At 37.6% G+C, this 14,109-nt stretch overlaps 1 protein-coding gene across 1 annotated transcript in view; it reads right to left on the minus strand.

Annotated features, from left to right (window-relative positions):
• The window catches only part of NDUFS4 (NADH:ubiquinone oxidoreductase subunit S4), a 117,699-nt gene extending 105,871 nt beyond the window's left edge, over window positions 1-11,828 (minus strand). The window contains exon 1 of the mRNA XM_082836812.1: window positions 11,727-11,828. Coding sequence (XP_082692938.1) covers window positions 11,727-11,824 — 98 coding nt within the window. The 5' untranslated portion in view covers window positions 11,825-11,828. The remainder of the gene's footprint in view (window positions 1-11,726) is intronic.
• Window positions 11,829-14,109: the final 2,281 nt, after the last annotated feature.

A 14,109-nucleotide genomic window follows, 5' to 3' on the forward strand; every position in this document is an offset into this window, starting at 1 on the left:
AATCTGATAAAAGGCATTTCTACCAAAAAAATCTTTAGCTAACATTATATTTAACGGTGAAAAACTGAAAGCTTTCCCTTAAGATCAGTAAATGGCAAGAATGTCTACTGTCACCACCCTTGTTTAACACTTCTGGAAACCAAAAAGAAACAAAGGTATAGAGACTGGACAGAATAAATAAACTGTCCCTATTCACATACTACATGATTACCTACTTAAAAAATCCCCAAGAATCTACAAAATACATAAAGAACTAACAAATGAATATAGCAAGGTTGCCTGCAAAGTCAAACACACAAAAATCAGTCCTATTTCTATATATGGCAATGTACAATTACAAACTGAAATTTTAAAAACAAGGCTATTTACCACAGCTCCCCCAAATTGAGATACGTAGGCATAAATCTAACAGAACATACAGGATCTGCAGATTCAAAACTACAAAACACTGATGAAAGAAATCAATAAATAAATGAAGAGACGTCCATATATATGGACTGGAAGGTTCAGCATAGTAAAAATGACAACTCTCCTCAAATTAATCTATAGATCTAAAACAACACCAATCAAAACCTCAGGTGGATTTTTCAAAGATATGGATAAAAATAATTCTAAAATTTAGACAAAAAGGCAAGGAACTAGAATAGCTAAAAAAATTTTTAAAAACAAGTATGAAATTGGAAAAATCACAACTCCTCAATTACATTAACTATAAAGCTATAGTAATCAAGGCTATGTGGTATTGGCAAATGGATTTAGATAAATGGAACAGACCCAGACAAATACAATCAACTGATTGGGCTTCCCTGGTGGCACAGTGGTTGGGAGTCTGCCTGCCGATGCAGGGGACACGGGTTCGTGCCCCGGTCCGGGAAGATCCCACATGCCGCGAAGTGGCTGGGCCCGTGAGCCATGGCCGCTGAGCCTGTGCGTCCGGAGCCTGTGCTCCGCAACGGGAGAGGCCACAACAGTGAGAGGCCCACGTACCGCAAAAGGAAAAAAAAAAAATATATATATATATATATATAGTCAACTGATTACTGACAAAGGTCCAAAAGCAATTCAGTGGTAAAAGAATAGTCTTTACAATAAATGGGGTTGGAACAAATATACGTCCATTTGCAAAAAAAAATTAAGCTCAACTTAAATCTCACACTTTATATAAAAATTCACTCAATATGGATCACAGATCTGAATAAAAAGATTTCAAAACTTCAAGAAGAAAATAGAGGAAAAAAATCTTCATGTCCTGGGGTTAGGCAAAGAGTTCTCTGATATGACAACAAAAGTACAATCCATAAGAGAAAAAAACTGGTGAACTTTATCAATATTAAAAACTTACTCTCTGAAAGATACTGTTAAAAGAATGAAAAGAAAAGCTACAGATGGGGAGAAAATATTTGCAAACTACATATCTAACAAAGGTCTTATATCCAGAATATTTTAAGAACTCTCAAAGCTCAACAATAAGAAAATAAACAACCCAACTTAAAAACTGGCAAAAGACATAACAAACACTTCACCTCAATATTATTAGCCATTAGAGAAATACATATTAAAACCACATGAGTTATCCATGATGGAAATGCAAATCAAAACCACCAGATACCACTTCATACTCACTAGGATGGTTATAATAAAGATGGTAATAACGAGTGTTGGCAAGATTGTGAAGCCAATGGAACCCTCATTCACTGCTGGTGGGAATGTAAAATGGTGCAGACACTTTGAAAAGAGTCTGGCAGTTACTCAGAGGGCTAAACACAGAGTTATCATATTGTCCAGCAATTCAACTCCTCCGTATATACCCAAAAGAGTGAAAACCTGTGTCACACAAAAACTTGTACACAAATGTTCACAGAATGTTATTCATACTAGCCGAAAGGTGAAAACAGACCCACTGTCCATCAACTTGTGGATGAAGTGTGATATGTCCATTCAACAGAACATTATTCATCAATAAAAAGGAATCAAGTATTGATACATGCTACAACTTGGTTAAACCTTGAAAACATTAAGAGAAGCCAGTCACAAAAGATCACATATGATTCTCTTTGTATGAAATGTCCAGAGTAGGCAAACCTAAAAGACAGAAAGCAGATTGGTGGTTGCCTAGGGCTAGGGGAAGGGAGAAACAGGGAGTGACAGCTAATGAGCACAGGATTTTTTCTTGGAGTGATGGAAATGTTCTAAAATTGACTTTGAATGGTTGCACAACTCTGTGAATATACTAAAAACCATCAAATCATACATTTTATATGAATGAATTATATGGTAATTATATCTCAATAAAGTTGTTATAAAAAACACAATGAATTATTATTAGACACCAATTAAAATGGCTAAATTTAAAAATACTGACAATACCAATGTTAATAAGGATGCAGAGCAACTAAATTTCCAAACATTGCTGCTGGAAAAGCAAAATGGTATGACTACTCTGAAAAATAGTTTTGCAGTACCTTATAAAGTTGAAGTATATTACCTACGGCCCAGAAATCTTCCTCCTGGGTATCTACTCTAGAGAAATGAAATCATGTTTACATAAAATCCTGTACACAGATGTTTAAAGTGGCTCTATGTACCACGGTCAAAAACTGGAAAAAGGGCTTCCCTGGTGGCACAGTGGTTAAGAACCCGCCTGCCAATGCAGGGGACACAAGTTCGAGCCCTGGTCCAGGAAGATCCCACATGCCACAGAGCAACTAAGCCCATGAGCCACAACTACTGAGTATGCATTCTAGAGCCCGCGCACCTAGAGCCCGTGCTCCAAAACGGGAGAAGCCACCACAATGAGGGGCCCATGCACCGCAAAGAAGAGTAGCCCCTGCTCACCGCAACTAGAGAAAGCCCGCACACAGCAACCAACCCAACGCAATCAAAAATAATTAATTAATTTAAAAAAAAAACTGGAAAAAATTGAAATGTTCTTCAAGGGGTAAACAGATAAATAAACTGTGGTATATCCAAACAATGGAATATGATTTAGCAATAAAGAGAATGAACTACTGATACACACAACTTAGAAGAATCTCAAAGGCATTATGCTAAGTGAAAGAAACCAATCTTCACAAGGTTGTATACCATATGGCTCCATTTATATTACAGTCTCAAAATTACAAAACTATGGAGATGAAGAAAAGATTATTTGTTGCCAGAGATTACAGGGGTAAGGAGGGACTCTTTGGGGTGAAGTCCTTTGGTATTCTGTACACTGATTATTGAGATGGTTACACAAATCCATATGTTTGTTAAAATTCTAAAAACTGTTCACCAAAAGGAAAATAGTGGATTTTTCTTTATAATTTTAAAAATTAAAAAATGTTAAATCCAATTGAGAGTCAATAGTCAATATTGAGAGTCAACAGTCAATATTGAGAGTCAATAGCTTTTCTTTAATTTGGTTTAAATTCACTAGACTACCACTTCTGATCATCTCAGTTAGTTTAAAATACAGTATATAGTTCAAAGAAAGATACTAAAAAAATGAAATTCATCCTAAGGCGTACCAAGAGGTAATAAATCTGGTCATTAATTAGGGGTAAATAAACTAGACATGCTAAGCCTGGAGCACAGACTCAGAAGGAGAATGACCGATGACAAATGTCTTCAATTATCTGAAGAGCTGACATGTGCACGAGAGTTAGAATTTTTCCATATAATATTAACGAGAAACTTCATTTACCAGTGAGCCTAAAAATATAGAGGATTTTCTAGGGCCACCAGTAATTCACCATATATTCCTCAACTGCTAGATGATCAAGAAGCAGGAAGTTCTGAAGATTCTTGCATTAAACAAAGGGTCAGACAGGATGATCCAAGAGTTTTCTTCTACCTCAAACATTATATGAACTATAACTTCTACAGTTAACCTACCAAAGTAGAAGACACCAAACATCTAAAAAGGTATCCCTTCCTGCCAAAATATCACCTTTCATTTCATAAAAATATTAAATAGCACTCTAAGTTCCAAATTTTTAAAAAGACCAAATAAATTCAAAATCTTAACAAAAGCCTCGTTAAGACCCAGTTTATTTCTCCAAATCTCATTTGTACTAAGGATATTACAATTAAATTCAAATTACTCATGTCTAATTAAATCTAATTTCATTAGACTTAAAAGACAAAAGTTATAAATATAAATTTCATGCAAACTTCTATAAGTATATTGAAGAAATTTCTTGAAAAATAAGTACTCTTTCCACACAAAGGGTGGTAGTCCTCAAAAGAGCCAAAACATCTGTATTCACTTTAAAGCTCATCAAGACAGACTGACATTTTTAGGAGAAGCATATGGCTTGCTGAACAGTCATCTAGAACAGGATCTTTCGTCTAGTAAACCCTATTCAAGGACCATTTACTTATGTATGGAGTGGCTGAATAAAGAAAAGAACATATTTTTAAGTCCTAGAAAACACAAAGAAATAAACTCTTCATCTAGCTTTGTTAAGGATACAGCAAAACACATTAGAAAAGCAGCCAGATCTTTACTCTCAGAGACAGTGCTCTCAACATCTGAAACAATTCTAAGAAATCACTGAAACAAAAGAACTCTAGAAAAGCTTTCTTAGAGAACTATATCCAGCCAAAGACCACCTCCCTAAAAAAGGCATTTCCATTTTAAAGGATAAAACACTTTCTTCTTAAAACTCTGAAGGGCAGAGTTCAACAGCTGCGCTATATTAAACCTGAGCCCTTCCAAAAGGAAGAACAAGAGTCTCTGGAGAGCGAGTAACATGGCCTGCTTTCTCCAAAATTATCAAAATGCCTGCTTTGCCTCAAAGGAAAGTTTCTCCAAGAAAAAGCCTCTATACAATACATGGGTGAAAAACAAAACTTAGATTAGGAAAACATGCAAAAATAGAAGCATTTGTTTCTGGAAATCTCCTACGCCTAAGGCAAAATGCATTTTGAAGTCCTTCAAGACATAGCATGGAAACTATTAAACAAAAAAAACCAAAAACAGTAGTTTTCAGCCCTAGCCTCCCTTCAGAATCACTATAGAGCTAGATCTCAACCTAAATTTACTGAACCAATATATACTGGGACCAAGGCATCTGAATTATTTATGCACACAGCAAGTGATTTTGATGCACAGCAAGGTTTTAAAAACAACTGAACTGGAGCATGATCCCATAGAGGAAAAATTAAAGTCTAGTGAGTAAAGACAAGAAGGAAAGGTCACATTTGAGCAACTAACTAGTTCTAAAGGTTCTAACTAGCAACTAACTAGTTCTAACTAGCAACTAACTAGTTCTAAGGTTGTATACACCTACTAAAATACTCAGTAACAAACAGAAAGAAAATTTGAAACAGAAATTCTGAATTGTTCTCATGCCATTACTTAAAGGACAAAAGTCTTAGAATAGTTTGCTAAAATATCCAAATATTTAGATGAAAGTTGTTATGAAGAATCTGATCACTGCAAAGGTTCCATCAGGGTCTCTGGATACTGCAAACTGAAAAAAAGAAAAGTTATAATAAGAGCTCATGTATTATATGTATTATCTGTCAACCTTTAAAAAGTTCAAGGCTTTGGGCTTCCCTGGTGGCGCAGTGGTTGAGAGTCCACCTGCTGATGCAGAGGACACGGGTTCGTGCCCCGGTCCGGGAGGATCCCACATGCCGCGGAGCGGCTGGGCCCGTGAGCCATGGCCGCTGAGCCTGCGCGTCCGGAGCCTGTGCTCCGCAGCTGGACAGGCCAGAACAGTGAGAGGCCCGTGTACAGCAAAAATAAGTTCAAGGCTTTAATCACAACAAAGTAAATTTCAGCCATTATCAAAGCTTTATTAAGCCTACTTCATTTTACACAAAATTCTACCAGGTTTTACTTGCTTGGTATTCAAATCCATGATAAACGAAAAGTGGCAGTGGAACTGCTAAAGGGCCGCAGACCAGTCAAGGAAGGATACAAAAACACTATTAAAAAGTAGACATGGGCCTCCCTGGTGGCGCAGTGGTTGGGAGTCCGCCTGCCGATGTGGGGGGCGCGGGTTCGTGCCCCGGTCCGGGAGGATTCCGCGTGTCGCGGAGCAGCTGGGCCCGTGGGCCGTGGCCGCTGGAGCCTGTGCTCCGCAACGGGAGGGGCCACGGCAGTGAGAGGCCCGCATACCGCAAAAAAAAAAAAAAAAAAAAAGTAGACACAAGAACTCAGAAAGCACAGCAGACACTTGATAGTTTTTAAAAGCAGCAGAATAGGGTAACTCTATTTCCTAATGATCACTAGAGTAAAGAAAAAGAAAAATATGTTCAGTATACCTTGTTTAATTCATACCTTACATGTATTTTGTTTAAAAGGGTAAGAAAGTATAATAATCAAGTTACCTATACAAAGTCTCTCATCAAAAATAATTACAAAATTTAGGGGAAAAAATCCTTACCACAAAAATAACCACAAAATCTCCTAATTCCTCAACTGGAGACTCTAGCTGTATAAAAGGAACAATGGAATGAAAGTAAAGAGCATCAGATAGTCTTTTAAATACAGGATACACCTTGAGGGGAGGGACAGACTGGGATTTTGGGACTGACATGTACACACTGCTATATTTAAAATAGATAACCAACAAGGACCTACTGTATAGCACAGGGAACTCTGCCCAATATTCTGTAATAACCTAAATGGGAAAAGAATTTGAAAAAGAATAGATATATGTATATGTATAACTGAATCACTTTGCTATACACCTGAAACTAATAGAACATTGTTAAACAACTATACTCCAACACAAAATAAAATATATATATATATATATATACCTTGCTATAAAGAAAACAGGGAAGACACTGAGGTTTTAATTTACTATTACCAGACATAATATTTCTCTCTGCAAAAGTCAACCTATTCCTTTAAATTGCTAAGTCAGACCATTTCCTAGTAATGTAAACTTAAAATCTGTTTCTTTGTCTGAAAAATGATAATAAAAACATGTGAGTTGTAGGATTACTGTAAGAAATGGGATAACAAAGGTAACGTCCTTGGCACAGTGGCTAATACACAGTGAGAAATAAATGTTAGCTGCCATTATTAATTTGTACTCAGAATAAACATCATAAAAATGATTCTCAATGTTCACCAAAGGGTATATTTTAGAAGCTTTTCCATTTGAAATGGTCTTATTCTGCATTCACCCCATACCCAGAGACCTCTCTAAAATGTATTATACAGGAATCAATTTGCCCCATCTTTCTTCATTAAGTCCCATGTATTATCAACTTTTAAAAACTTCATGTAAAGTAGCTTGCACACAGCAAGTCTAATAATCACATTTAGTTACTATTATTCCTAAAGAGCTCTCATGTTCTGTGAGTACCCTTTCTCAAATTAAATTCATTTCCACCTCTGTTTTAAATTTGAAAACAAAAGAGGAATCAGGACACTTGTCAAAGAAGTGCTTGAGTACAAAAAAAAATCTATTTAGGGACTTCCCTGGTGGCACAGTGGTTAAGAATCCACCTGCCAATGCAGGGGACACAGGTTCAACCCCTGGTCCAGGAAGATCCCACATGCCGCAGAGCAACTAAGCCCATGCGTCACAACTACTGAGCCTGAGCTCTAGAGCCCATGAGCCACAACCACTGAGCCCACATGCCACAACTACTGAAGCCCGTGCACCTAGAGCCTGTGCTCCACAACAAGAGAAGGCACCACAATGAGAAGCTCGTGCACCACAACGAAGAGTAGCCTCCACTCACCACAACCAGAGAAAAGCCCGCACGCAGCAACGAAAACTCAACACAGCCAGAAATAAATAAATAAATAAACTTATTAAAAAATAACCTGCTCATTTTCAAGTGTGTGTGTGCACGCTCACTTGTGTGTAGAAGAGTCAGAATAGGTTGTTATGCTGAGGCAGCCAACAATCCAAACAACTTTGTGGCTTATAACAAAGTTTGTTTCTGTTACTTTACATTTTATATAACCTATAAGAATCAGCTTCTGCTTTCCTCCATGTTATCTTTATTCCAGGATCTAGGCTGAAAGAAAAGACCCCACCAGGGAAGCAGAGGAAAAAATGACATGGCAAAACATGGGATAGCTCCTGGAGCTTCTGCTTGACATGGTACAACATTCTTGGTTAACATTTCATTGGTCAAGGGACTTTCCTGGTGATCCAGTGGTTAAGAATCTGCCTTCCAATGCAGATTACACGGGTTCGATCCCTGGTCCGGAACTAAGATCCCACATGCCACGGGGCAACTAATCCCACGTGCAGCAACTACTGAGCCCGCGTGCCACAACTAGAGAGCCCATGCGCTACAACTACAGAGCCCATGCCCTCTGGAGCCTGTGCGTCACAACCAGAGAGAAGCCCATGCACCACAACTCGAGAGAAGCCCATGCATCACAACTAGAGAGGAGCGAGCCCACGCGCCGCAATGAAAGATCCCCCGTGCCACAACTAAGACCCGATGCAGCCATAAATAAATAAATAAATATTTTTTTAAAAAAAATATGGCGGGTAGAGGAGATGGTCCCCTTGAAAAAAAAAATTCATTGGTCAAAACAAGTCACTTGGCCAATGGGGTGGTGATGTATAATCCTGTCACAGGGAATGGAAATTAATATTATAAATAATAATACCATCTACCACGATATCCACCATTGAGACTAAAGAAAAGAAAAATATTCAGGCTATTCAAACCAATAATAAAATCAGCATTTATTTAGGTAAGGTTTACTATGTGCCAAGACATTATTCTAATATTTACTAGTGTTAAAATATTTAAATAAACAAAGATGTCTGCTACTGATGAAAACAGACCAACTAATTATGGGTATTTTTTAATGAGGAAAATAAGCAAAACAATGAAACCTATTAGAAAACACATTAGAAACACTGAAAGCTCACAAAACTTGGCTTTGATATGTTCCAGACAGCAAAAAGTAGCTGCCCTTCAGAGGAATTTGTTTATCCAGCTTATCTGAAGCAGAAGCTAACCTACTGATTTTAAATGTCCTAAATGTTTTTCAAATTAGGGCTGAGACAGTTTCTTAGCAAGGTGTAATACACACAGAACTCTTATCAAACTTAGTGCCTCTTACTCATTTAAGGTTCCTACAGACTCATATTCATACTGGCTTATCTAACGCTGAAAAAGGAAACATAGCAACAAAATACAGCCAGAGACTGGAGCACAAAATAGGCCTCACAAAAAGGTCCCAAACACTCAGTCCCCACCAGTATTAATTAACACCCTCTGAAGACCCTAAGGAGCTATATTTGAGGTAAACACAAGACTCAGTCCAATTGAGAAGTGATAGAACAGGGCTAGGTGAGATAAGTATGCATGAATAGGTTAAAGAAAACAAAAACAAAAACACTGTATCAAATGTCCTGAGTCCCAAGTATTGCTATTTTGAAATAGAGTGCCATTTTAGCTGATTTTAGATTAATATCCTAAATAGTTAAACTTAGCCTGGACAATCCCTTAGGAAAGTCAGGGAAAGTAAGAATAAATGTAGGCCATATATCCGGGGTTGTCCCCCCTCTCTTCAGCCCAGGCAAGTAAGAAACATGTGGAAACAGACTCACTCTAAAGCAGGATCTCAGCAACTAGATCAGCTGAATCAACTACACTGTTTAAACAATTTTTCCTCTTCCTTATGTGTACACATTGTTGGGTTTTTCTGGTTTGCTCTTTGGGTTTTTACAGATATACTAAAGTTAAATTCATAAAAGTTAATGTAGCAGTTAACTGCTTCTTTCCTTCTGCTGATAGTTCCTTTTCTTCAGTATTTATATTTGTTCACTACTCCCTTTATCGAGGACCTTACTGATTCTATCCCCCCTCATTTCACTGAAGTGATCTGAAATGTCACATCATTTGCAAATATTTTCTAAGCAATAAAATGAATTTTAGATGCAGATGTCCCCATTAATTGGTTCTCTTTCCACGCTCTACCTTTTCAGATCCTCATTCGTCTCAAAACATAATGTGAAGAGAGTGCTTAAGGCCGAAAAGCAAATAATATCTAAGAGAGAAGTGCCATAAATTTCTCTCAAGGTGAAGTGAACAACATAAGCTCTTCGGGTAAAAAAGGTGGTAAAGAACGCAAATAAATGTATCATTTCACTCGAGCTTAAAATTTGTTTTCCTTGGCTTTTAAGTTTTTTAAAGTCTGAAACAAAGGTCATCTTACATGATTTAAAATTTTATTTTCAAATCTCTTTTAACACATTTGCAAGCAGAAACTCTTTAAATGTGGATAAGTAGTACTAATTAGCAAAGTTTCCAAAATCTAGTATCTTAACTTCGACAACTATAAATTGCTAACAAAATGGCTGTGACTTAGACATACATCCATGTTTTGATTAGCCAGGGACACTTCAAATTTGTTCTCAGTTCTAGGAATACCATGAACTTCTAGGGAATGCAAAATTAATGCCCATAATATCTAGAAGAATAAGAACTAACCTTGGTCACCTCTATTCTAGACCTAAGTCAACCAGTGGAGCATCTTACCTTAGAGAAATACTCATGTGTAGAACAGTTAACTGTTGTACAAACTTACCTTTCCCCAATCTTACAATTCTTATTTTTCAATGACACTATATTATGTATACATCGCTCTATTATTGCCTTCAAGACTTTTCATAAGCCACTGACATCATCTTTCCCATCCATCATCCACTATTTAAAACCTTAATAAAACTTACCTCCAAAAATCCTTTCTAATTAACTCTAGTTCTAACTCTCTGTATTCCCTTTATGTTTAATATAACACTAAACTAATTAGCGTTTCACTAGACCCTCTTTTCAATTTTTAACCACTCCCATTCCTCCCACCCCTTCATATCTGTCCATCCAGTCTTTCCATCGCTGTTCTAAGCACTCATGTAGAAGATACTGAACATAAGCCCTGGTTAGTATTTATACTAACAAGCTGTGAAAATAGCAATGAAACAAAATAACTCTTCGCAGACAAAAATGCTAGAATGTGTGTGTGCGCGCGCGGGCGCGCGCATGCTGTTGTGTTAGTACTATAATAAAGTCAGGAAAATTCAGAAAAATAGGGAAATGGAGGGTTAAGTAACGAAGTCGAAAAAGAAATCACCATCACAAAAATGCTTCAAGGCAAAACAATGAACGACAACAATCTCTGAATTACTGTATCACTGTGAGGCTTTAATAAAATTCTGGATGGGAAAACTCCCGGCATTACCACCAGTCCTTTAAAAATTACTTTCCAGTACTACTAGCAGTGATATTTTTACTAACGTTGAATTCCAACCAAGTTTTCCTCCCAAGCAGCCTGATAAATAAAACAATCTTTCAGTGCAGAAACCCAATCAATATCACCTAAAGCCGTGGAAGGGGAGGGAGTGATTTAACCCTCCAGTAAAGACTGGAGTGATGGGCAAACAGGTAAAAAAATGGAGGGGTGCGGAAAGTGGGGAGAAAAATGAGTGAGACTCCGCCCCCTCTCTCTCTGGGGGTTCGGCTCTTAGCTCGGGAGACAGCCCCACTCCGCAGACCCCTCACAGCAGCAGTCCAAGTTTCCAAGAAACCAGAGGTCCTCCTCCCCCCTCCCCGCATTCACGCCCCCGCTGGCTTGGCCAAGCTTCCCCAGGTCGCAGCTAGTCCCAAATCCGCCCGCCCTCTCCCGTGGAAAGGGTCAGCAGAGGACGTTTTCCCGAGGCCTTCTCCGGGACCCAGCAGCAGAGACCTCCCCAAAAGTGGAGAGACCCGAGACGCTTGAAGAAGCCTCACAATGGTGTTACCTGGTAGGAACCTTGGAAACGGAAACGGCAGCTACAGCCGCTGCCCTTCTCCCCCGCAACGCTTGCCTCAGCGCCACTGACATTGAGACCGCCGCCATCTTGCTGCAGGCAAACACTAGGACGGATCACCGCAAGGGACAAACTTCCTTCGTTTTCAAGCCAATGGAACCGCAATGCAATGGAGTGGGTTTTTTGGGTTAATTTTATCCTTGTTTGGTGTTTTGTTAAATAATGGAGTTTAGAAAAGAGGTGAAACGTTTGGTTGAAAGAGATAAGAAGGAAAGTGGACGGAAGAAAAATGCAGAAGTGCATTAAGTGTAAAGATCGTCCTCATAGAGTAAAATCCTTTTTTGTTGTTAAGGACTGGTTACTTAGCAGTTAATGAAGAGACCAAAAGAAAACACTTGAAAGTTTAAACACCTGCAACTCATAATTTTTTCAAAGGACTCAATATTTAGGGCTGAGCCCACTGGAAGAGCCAGAGGGCTCGTTGGGTTCTTGAGAACCTTAAGTAGTACTTTTCCAAAGTGTTGCCAGATTAAGTTTGCAAGACCTCAGGAAAGGGCTGTATTCAGTTTGGTGTTCTGTAGTTGATAGTTATAATGATCATAGTTTCCAAATGAAAAATCTAGACACATGGCCTGGCAAAGGATTATTTTTTGACGTGTGTATTTATATGACAAACTAACGGAACATAATATTTTATATCACTCTTTTCCCAGTAAATCCTGAATGTGTGATCATAATCCATAGATACCAGACATATAAAACAAAAATTATCTTCTGAGGCAATTGTTGGAAACATGTTTGTATTGTGGGCTACTGACCTTAAGAACAATGATTAACTGTGGACTATAAAATGAAAAGCAGACTACTTTGTGGGGTTTGTTATTTAAAAGATTTTTTTTTAAGAGTTAGAACGTTGCTGCTTTTAAAATTAAGCAAGTTAAAACATAACCTTTATTAAAAGAATAGGATTATCAGGAGGATGGGGAATGCCTTGGTTTTGCATTAAGGCCAATTAAAAGAAAACTCAATACATAGGGAAAAGGGGAAAAGAAAGAGATTGAGCACCATAGCACCTAGCACCAAAGAGAGAGAAAGCCATGTCCAGGAAAAGAGGAAATGCACAGAAAGATGAAAGAAGAGATGTCTCAGAGGGAATTTTCTTTTAAACTTTTAATTTTGAAATAGATTTCACAGGAAGTTGCAAAAACAGTACAGAGAGATCTTGTGTACCTTTCACCCAGTTTCCCCCATTGATTACATCTTATATAATTGCTGTACAGTATCTAAGCTAGGAAACCGACACTGATATATAAAGTGTTTATATGGTCCTATGTCATTCTATCACATGTGTCAATTCGTGAAACCACGAACACAATCGAGATACAGACCTATTCCATCACCACAAAAATTTTCCCTGGTGCTACTCTTTCACAGTAGTACCTACCTCCCAATCCCTGGCCACCACTACTGTTTCCATTCTTATAATTTTGTATTTCAAGAATGTTATATAATGGAATCTTGCAGTATACGACTTTTTGAAATTGGCTTCTTTCACTCAGCATAATGCCATTGAGATCCATCCAAGTTATTGCATTTAACAATAGTTCATCCCTTTTTATTGCTGAGTAGTGTTCCATGGTGTATTAGTCCAGATGCTGCCAAAAAACAAAACTAATAGTATATATATCTGGACTACCACAATTTGTTTAACCATCCACCTGTTGCAGAATATTTTGGTTGTTTCCCATTTGGGGCTATTACAAATAAAACTGCTATGAGCAATCATGTACAGGTTTTTGTGTGGACATAAATTTTCATTTCTCTGGGATAAATGCTCAAAAGTGCAATGTATATTTAGTTTTTTAAGAAAACTGTTAAACTGTTTTCCAGAAAAGCTATACCAGTTTTCATCCCCACCGGCAATGTATGAGATCCAGTTTCTCCGTATCCCTGCCGGCATTTGGTATTGTCACTATTTTTAATTTCAGTTCACCTAACATAAATAATAGGTGTGTAGTGATATGTCATCATGGTCTTAATTTGTATTCCTCTAATGGCTAATGATGTTGAATATCTTTTCATGTGCTTATTTACCTTTATGAATATTCTATTCAGTTAAATATATCATTTTGCCCATTTTCTAGTTGCATTATTTGTTTTTTACTGTTACATTTTGTCTCCAGATATGAGTCTTTCATCAGATATGTGGTCCACAAATATTTTTTCCTATCTGTAGCTTGTCTTTTCATCCTCTTTACAGGGTGTGTTGCTAAGTAAATGTTTTTAATGTTGATGAAGTCCAGTTTAGTCATTTTTAAACTTACGGATTATGCTTTCTTTTGCTTCCATGTTTTACTTATTTTTGTTGCATTAT

This window comes from Leucopleurus acutus (genome assembly GCF_964270905.1).
Source record: "Leucopleurus acutus genome assembly, chromosome: 3".
Lineage (NCBI taxonomy): Eukaryota > Metazoa > Chordata > Mammalia > Artiodactyla > Delphinidae > Leucopleurus > Leucopleurus acutus.